The 9,098-nt window shown below is 33.2% G+C and overlaps 1 protein-coding gene across 1 annotated transcript; it reads right to left on the bottom strand.

Moving 5' to 3' along the window:
* Positions 1-616: 616 nt before the first annotated feature.
* On the bottom strand, positions 617-7,002 carry LOC127119970 (serine/threonine-protein kinase/endoribonuclease IRE1a). The gene is made up of 7 exons (XM_051050354.1): positions 6,740-7,002; positions 6,449-6,644; positions 4,743-6,241; positions 3,420-3,592; positions 2,086-2,332; positions 1,117-1,420; positions 617-977 (listed from the first exon to the last, which is right to left on the bottom strand). Exons 1-7 carry the CDS (start codon positions 6,886-6,888, stop codon positions 834-836), a joined length of 2,712 nt encoding a protein of 903 aa, XP_050906311.1. The 5' UTR covers positions 6,889-7,002; the 3' UTR covers positions 617-833.
* Positions 7,003-9,098: the final 2,096 nt, after the last annotated feature.

Here is a 9,098-nt window from a genome sequence, read left to right as displayed (position 1 = left end):
ATGCAAGCAATGTTTGGTGATCAAGAACCACTCTCAAAGGGATCCCACCCACAGGGAAGGAAGCAAGGTGTCTAATGATTCTTGAGGCAATGCAATGTTATGATATGATGCCATGAGGGATCTTAGGGACAAAATTGGGGTCTTACAGTTTCAGAGATACATCTTTGGACTAAAATGACAAAATGAGTGTGTGACTCAGTTACGAATGAATAGGATGCATATGAGGTTATTACAGGGACGTCTCGGGACTAAGTTTCTAAAAAAAAAGGGTGTCACTCATTTAAGAATTTGATATAAATGGATACGATGAAATTTCAAATTTCTATAGTATATTTCTCCACCACTAAAAATTTCAATCCAACACTTCAACAAAAATATTAAACATGTCTCATCAATAACTTTATACACCATTCATTTAAACAACATTCATTTATTTTTCTACAAATTTATACACCATTCATTTATTTTTCTACAAATTTATTAAGTATGATCTATAAAGGATAAAGAGAGAGGAAAGGAGCTTATATAAATATAACTTCTTAAGAGACACTCATTATTTGATTCTGAGTCCACCATTTAATAGGCAATTAACCCAATAGGTAACCATAAAAAAAAATTTTAAAAAAAATAGATTTTAATACATTAAACTTTACAGTTCCTTCATCTCTAAGAGGGTTACATTCTCTAGTCATGTACTAGTATAATATAGTAATAGTAATAATATACATATAACATTACATAATTTGCTTCATGGTGGTGCATGCAGACAACTGTTCTTTGCTACTATTTGATAAATTAACAAGCATCTTATCTATCTAATCAAGGCTAATACATTAATCAATGTCTCTAAAATATCTTTGAAAACATTCATCATCTTTGCAATAATTGCAGATAACTTTGTACACTTCAATCAAGAGCCTTGGAAATCGACTTGTAAAGTACTCATTGAATCCTTCTGGAATAGGTCCTATCAGTTCCTGATAAGCCATTAAAAAAGAAATTATAAGTATTAGTCCAAGAAGAAACCTGAATTAACGTATTTAGACAAGCCTAATCCTCAACCATAGAATAAAGGAAAAGAAAATTACAAAAAATACTACTAGTCCAAGAAGAAACCTGAATTTCTAGAGGCAATTCTCTAAAATGATTTAGCTTGTTTCTCAAGACCCTCAACAAATCTCGAACACTATTAAATTTATAACGCCTGTAACGACCAATGTTAGCAAGGAAAGCAGGTTCCATCTTTTCGTCCCATTTTGTACCTAAAGCTACTGGAGCTGTGCTCTCTAATACATTTAAAAGATCAGAGTTAGTCTCTCTATCTTCAAGTTCCACCCTGTCACTAACGTCACGGAGAAATGAAAGTCTCATATCAGAATTCCAAAATAGAGGATGATGCAATACTTCAATCGCCTTTGGCCTGACAATTAAATGAAATAATTCCATTAGTGAAAGTGTTAGCTTCTAACCAGACAAAAAACACTTTCAGTTAGCTTCTGGTCGATGTAAATATCTACCAGTAACATGGTAGCATTAGGTCCAAAACAAGCTGAGTAACTGCTTTCTGCAGTGCATTCAGGATGAAGACCTTAATCTAACATGGATGAACTGTTCTGAGTCATAATTTATTTTTATTAAGCATCATTTAAAATTTACAGAATATCATAAAATGAGTATTTGGATAAAAAGCATGATGCAGGATAAAACATTATGGCGGAATTGATCCATGTAGCCGACCCCACTTAGTGGGATAAGGCTTGGTTGTTGTTGTTGTGTCATAAAATGAGTCTGACGGATATCAGCAGATGAGCAGATTTCGAAAAAGAATAAAATTGCAGAATATCAACCACTACATGTTAATATGAAAACATCTTGTTGATTTGAACTTTGAAACACAAGAGGAATAATCCCAGTTGACGTGTTCTTCAGATGGCAACTAGCAAACTAAACAATATTTCACATATAATCCATCATTTATGCTACATACATATCAATTAAGTCATGTCATAATGCAAACTATTAATAAAGGTACAGGAGAATAAAATTACAATCTCCTAAAAGTCACATTGAATGAGAATGACATACCTTAGATTGGGGTCAGGGTTTAATAAACGAGAAACAAGATCCTCAGCTTCAGGAAAGAACTCCACTAAGAAAAGATCTTTTTTATTTTTAACAATATTGACATCACGCTCAAGACGTTCTCCAAATGGATGTCTACCTGCTGTCATACAGAAAAAGAGGACACAACCTAAACTAAACAAATCCACAGCCCGTGTTTGACGTCCCTGAAGAAGCTGCTCGGGGGCTTGCCAACCCGAACTGCCACAGCCTGCAATTAAGTCATTAAACATTATTGTAATGGAAAGAATAATGAAGAATGAACCAGTTAAGCTACATAGGTTAACATGTAGAGTTAGACTAAGACAATAAGTGCATGTTTGAATCAGCATATTTAGTGGCCACAAAAGCATACAGAATTTATGGTTGGAGAACTATTCTTGTGTAAAATTAAGCAATACATAAAATGCGCTAAAGCACACCCACTCAAATTAAAAAATGAAGGGCAAAATATAAGAAAAAGTTTTGAAATATACTTGTAGATAGATCGCCAAAATGATATAGGGATAGATTTATATCATACTAGACATAATTACTAATTAACAATGTTGCTAAAACCAGAGCAGCCGATCAGACCTATTCGGCCGGAAATCAGACCCAAAGCTGGTTCAGTCGCGATATTGGATCGGAAATGCTATCAGACCGGTGATGACATCATAAAACCGGTTAAAGCCAGAAAATTCGGCTGAACCGCTTTACATGATTTGGGAAAGGTCGCCACTTCTGCTGATATGATCGGAGTTCATGCGGGACAAATTTTGGAAGATTCTCTTGAAAAATTGGAATAAGCAGCCTATTTTAGGAAATTATGCTTGATAAATTATTCCCTGTTTTCTATGTTGCACTCAGTATCATAACATTGGTACAAGTGCATTACAACAGTGTTTTGAAGTCCAGACCGAATTGACCGGTTCAACAGGAACTGGCCAGTTCACCGGTTGGTTCAGCCTCATTTGAACCGCAAGCTAATCGAACCGGATTGAATCGTGTCTGATTCAACAAATTAGTGCTTCCAAACGGAAATTTTACCGCTAGACAAAGCTATCACTTAATCATATATATGAAGAAAATAAATAATCTATTTCAAATATAAATAATTTATATGTATATTTATATTAATATTCATTATACATTGAATATATATAGGTTCACACTGTTTAACTAGTGATTCATTGGTTCGGCCAGTGACCAACTGACCTTAAGTACACCAACCGAGTCAAGGATTGGTCTGAGTTTAACAGCATTACTAATTAGCAACAGTGAGTGCTAAAAAACACAAACTTAACTTTTGTACTCACCAGTAGAGCTATGGCCTAATGAAGACATATCTTCAAGAAGCCGCTTGCTAATCCCCATATCAGAAAGCTTGGCACATAATAATCTTTCCTTGATTATCAAAACATTTTGGGGTTTCAAATCGCGATGTATTATTCCTAGTTCGTGCAAATGAACAAGCCCAGAAACCACATCCCTGTGTTGCAATATAAAAGCCAAAGTCAACATGTCAACAAAAAAAAATAAAGAGGTATAAATTAAACACAGAAAGTGGGGATTCATCTTCTATTAATAAATGAAGAACTGTCAACCTCGGAGGCTTAAATATAGCAGTCCTAGATGGGGAACAAAATATAGTAGTCCTAGATGGAAACAAAGTAGGGCCCGTCGTGTATACTTACAAATCACTTTTGTTCACTATCCCTCAATCTTTTTGCTACTACCATTTCTTTTTTACCTCCATTCATGTCGGCCTGTATCTTACTCATCCTCCAGGATTCCCCAATTCCAAGGTAATGCCCAAATTATTCTAGTAAATTATCTCATAATCTCTTTAATGAAGCTGCTATCTTTAGATCTACCACCCCTATTTATAACACATCCTTTTTATTTATAAAAATCATCTCTCCTTAATCGCAGCAATGCTCCTAAACATCAACCTTAACAAAAAGCATTCTTAACCTATAATGGAACCATCATATAAAAACCCTTGCTTTTACTTCTACTATCAAAACATTTAGGGAATGTTAGAAATTTAGAGTTGAAAAGAGTGAACAATTTTATTGATAGATTAAGAAAGGATAAAAGAAAATAGAAGAGATATCTCTCCTCCCAAAGGTTTCCCTTTACAATAGTCACTACTCTATTCACAAATGTTACAATATCTAATCATACCCCTCTATAATTGTATTCCTCTAATTATACAAATACTTCTCCAAGTAAATAATTAACTATCTAACTAACTCCTTATGTCAAATCCTAACGAAATCCCTTTTACTTTACCTCCTAACAAACTCCTTATCTCAATCCAAACAAACTCCGCGTTATCACAACAGTATGTTAATCTTGTTTTGCGGCACCATTTACAGATGGGACTGTAACACTCATCAGTACATGACCCATCTCACTAATCCGAAAAATTTAAGCAGTGTTCCCTTAAAGCATGCAATACCAACTATACACAAAAAAAAAATCAGAGGTGCGATTGCTTTTAACTCGACAATTAACATTTCTTCTGCCTTGTCTGAGAAAGAACTGTTACAACTTTTTTTTTAAATTACGTAGGAAGTGTGACAATTATATACTGCGCCCTGTAATAGTTCATCAAATTAGGTTGTTTTACTAACCTCATCAGCTTTAGTAAAAGAGGAGATGGATAACCATTTGTTTTCCAAAGACACTGTGTATCATCCCACTGTGTCTCTATCTGTGCCTTCTTGAAAAATTCAAAAGCTCGATCCTTGTTTAGCACTGGATTTTCTGACATGTCTGAATAAATACTAATCAAATCATCCAAGTTGCATGCACAACGTTCCAGAGCAAGGTAAACAAAATCGTGATCATATTCCACGCCGTACCATCGGACAATATTTGGATGAAAGTCAGAAGCAATTAGATTTTGGATTTCTTTATGAGCTACATCATGATGAGCCTGAACAAGACGTTTGATAGCAACTGATCGGCCTTCATATATCCCCTCAAGAACAATGGTACCATTACTTCCCTTCGCTATTTCTCTATTAGATACATGCAGTTTACCGATCCTGCGTCCGTTAACTTTACTATACAGCAACCGTGCTTCATTTTCTGCTTCCTTATATATTCGTATATTCTCCTCAACTGAATACAGATGATTATTCTGTTTTTCAACAATGACATTGTTTTTTCCTGACTTACGTGCTCTCTTTTTCTTAGAAGGCGGGCTTTTCAAATCTGAGTCACTGATTTGGACCTTTGATGTAGCTTTATTTGTAGATCGGTTTTGGTAAAATATCAGAAGAAAGACCACAGATAATACAGCCAATAATGTCATTGACAACTCAATCACCCGGTTCACATCAATTTCCCTTGGTGCAGCAATTTCCATATGCGGCTGAGGGAGCACAACTGCATTATTATCATTACTATCATAGAAGCTGATTTCTGGCTGCAAAGAATTTGGCACAGGCCCAGGAAGCATCATATTACCATTGTGACCTGGGAGGAATTTTTCACTCTTAGGTTGTGATGGAAGCATCAGATGAGAAACCGGCATCAGGAGCATACCATTTTCTTGATAGGAACTAACATCAGATAATCTTTCAAAGTTAACAGGTTCAAACAGAAAATTCTTTCGCTGACGATAGACTTCTCTGAGTTTACTGTCTGGACATGCATACGGCATAGCAAAATCCAAGCCACTGTCAACATCAGAAGCATACTCCCCTGCATCAAGGGAAGCCTTGAAGGTAGGAATTTCATTACGTTTGCAAAATAATACAGCCTCAAATTCAGCTACTGACATAGTCCACAACACTATTCCTGAACCAGGACCCACAGATTGTAAAAAATAATCGGTCCTAACTATCTGGAGCAAGAACTCCGGTAAATTGAGCTTTCCTGGATCAGCAAGCTCGTTATTATTCGCACCGACGACAGTACTAACTCTCTCCCTGTCCTCGTCACCACTCCACACTGCAGTAGTAGAAGCATTATGAAAATCAGCAGCACCATAACTTCTAAGGAGCTTTCCAGCTTTGGCATCGACTTCAAATACAGTGCTTCTTTTGGATCCAAGTATAACAGCTCCATCTTTAGACACAATAGGTGTAACAGCAACATAATCAGCAACAGATTCCTTAAGCCTCTACAGGTTTCAAAGTTTCAACACAACTTATCGATGATACTATTGAAGAAAAATCAACATAACAACAAGTATCTTCCATGACTCTCCACTTAATTAAGCGCTTATAGCATAAGACCTCATCATATAAGTACTTATCTATAAGTTACTTCTATAATAAAAGTATAGTAAAAAAAAAAAAACAAGACATACACTTTAAAATGAGAATACCGTTTTGCCAAAGTGTGTATCGTGGAAGATTAACTCCCAGTCATCACCACATTCGATGAGTCCAGAAGACGGAGTGTTGGCGGAGGAATGGTAGATTGGGGATCCAGTTGAAAAAGACCAAATTACCCTCCCGGAAGCACTTTCAACTAGATAAACAGTACCGTCTAGGGCAGCAACGAGCGCCGTGGCAGGTTTTCTGCAGAGTCAATTTTTGAATGAAAATGTTAGAATCATTAAAATTGATCAGAATAAGATGATGAAAATGGAGAATAAGAAGAAATTGGAACTGACGGTGATGGTGGAAGAACGAGAGGGGAAGGAGAGAAACCGTTTGTGTCGTTGGGAAGAGAGAGTTGTTGGGATAGGGAGATGGAATCATGAGCGATGGAGGTGGAGATGATGAGGATGAAGAAGAAGAAAAATGAAACGCAAAGCTTCATCTCATGCGTTGTTGTTGGGTGGAAATCGAATCGGAAGATGATTGATTCATGGGTATTTTTAACCCTCTGATCTGATTTTGCAACGTGTGTTATTGTTTAGTGCTTAAGAAATCGCCATGTCACACCTTACGGTCAAACGTAATGTTTCTCAATCAATCAAATTGACTCATAATGACAAGACAAAATACTATGTCTGCGTTACTATTTCTTTTTTTAATTATTTTTAACCACCACTATTGTATAAAGATTAATTACTATGCTATGGAAGTATAAAAATTATTCATTCGTATTATTTTTTAGATTTTTATAATAAAAATAAATTTATTTTAATATCCAACCTATATGATTAATTGACAATGTAAAATTTTTTTACATTATTAATATTTTTTAATTAAATTCTTCTGATTATAAATCGATTAATTTGATTTGGAGGTCCATTTTAATATTAAATGGTTTTAGTTGTAATTGCTCTCACTATTAAATTTAACATCACTGAATTCGCGTGTTATTTTAATTTCCACATATTAACATTTTATTTTTCTCAATCAAATTGTATAAATATTTCTTATTTTTAGATTTAGTTAAAATTTAATGAAAAAATAGGATATGCATTGATAATGTAAAATTATTTTACGTTGTAAGATTATTTTACATTGTCAGTGCACCAATTAAACTTAAATTTAATTATTGAAATTGTTATTTTTTTAAATCTTTTTTATATTATATTTTCTTTATTTCTTTGTTTTTTTTAAATATTATTTTTTTAACTTTTTACACATAAAAAAATTAGTGTTGTTATCTTTTAAACAATAATTTATTTTTTATAATACAATTAATTTTTTATTAATTTTTTTTGACTTTTTTTCTCTTCGAAATAAATAAATATAGATTATTTTGACAAAACTATAATTGATACTATACTTTGAATTTTTGAAATGATATATATTTTTTTTAAAAAAAATAAAATATCACACTTAAAAAGTAACGGTGAGTAGGGGTGTTCGCGGTGCGGTTTGGGCGGTTTTTGCGATAAAAATCACCCAAACCGCAAGAGAAAAAAACATGCAGTTCGGTTTGGTTCAGTTGACTTTTAAGAATAAAACCAAACCAAATCAATGCGGTTTGGGTTGGTTCGGTTGGTTCGGTTTTTTATAATGTTTTTATTGAGTCATTTTTATAATATTTTTTATAACGACATAACTTTGTGTTTAGTCATTCATATATTACTAAATAACATCAAAATTCATCATATTTAGACAAAAGCGTTTCATTCAATATACAAAAAACCAAATTAGACAAAAGTGGAATAAAAGACAAATATAAATAGTAGCATAAAATAATATCAAAGACATTATAATAAAACATAAAAAAAACATATGAGATGAGAGATTAGAGAAGATGAAAAAAAGAACATAAGAGATGCGAGATTGAGAATAAAAGTGCAATAAAAACATAATTGGAAGAGAAAATAGTAACATAAAAGATAAAAAAAAAAGAACATAATAGAGGACTTATTAGAGTAGAATAGGCGAGACCTACATGGAAAAGAAGATGAGAAGAATGTGTGATACTACTATGAGAGATTTAATAAGGTTGAAATTGAAATCCTAAGTGTGATTAAGAGAAAATCATTTGTAATTGTAAGGTTAAGGCATAATAGGTTTGAGGTTTGGGTTGGATGTGGGATAAGTGAACTTTGGTTTGGGTTGGATGTTACTTCTCTTGTATAGGATACAAAAATGCACAATTCCCTTAAATTATCTAAGGATTCTTCTTTTTGTAATCAGATGAACCTCAAATAGTCTTTCTATATACCTAGCAACCAAGTGTAACACACCGATTTTTATTCTAGTATTTTTAATTTTATTTGAGATTTTGAAGTGTCTTTTATTTAATTAATTATTATTATTATTTAGGTTACTATAGTTTAATATTTGAATTATTGGAGAATGTAAGAAATTGTGATTTTGGACAATAAACTAGAATTTAATGAAATACAGGGACGTGAGTAGAGTTATTCGGAACTAAGGGAATTAGTAAAAATTATTAAAATAAAATAAATTAGATTTTATTTAAATATAAAGGAAAAGTGGGAGTATATATAATTTTTTGATGGAATAAAGAGTAAGAAGAGAAGAGAGCAAACTTTAGCATAGAAAATGAAAAAGAATAGTCTCCTTAGCCAAAGTCTTTAAAGTTTCAAGTTTTTC

Source organism: Lathyrus oleraceus, chromosome 2 (assembly GCF_024323335.1).
Source record: "Lathyrus oleraceus cultivar Zhongwan6 chromosome 2, CAAS_Psat_ZW6_1.0, whole genome shotgun sequence".
NCBI classification, from domain to species: Eukaryota; Viridiplantae; Streptophyta; class Magnoliopsida; order Fabales; family Fabaceae; genus Lathyrus; species Lathyrus oleraceus.
This window is presented reverse-complemented; position numbering and strand designations above follow the sequence as displayed.

Excerpts from the sequence above, each read along its gene's own strand:
- LOC127119970 (XM_051050354.1), bottom strand. The coding sequence starts at position 6,888 with ATGAAGCTTTGCGTTTCATTTTTCTTCTTCTTCATCCTCATCATCTCC. Across the intron at positions 3,593-4,742 it reads CTTTTACTAAAGCTGATGAG|GGATGTGGTTTCTGGGCTTG; the intron begins GTTAGTAAAACA and ends ATTGCAACACAG. Across the intron at positions 978-1,116 it reads AATTGCCTCTAGAAATTCAG|GAACTGATAGGACCTATTCC; the intron begins GTTTCTTCTTGG and ends ATGGCTTATCAG.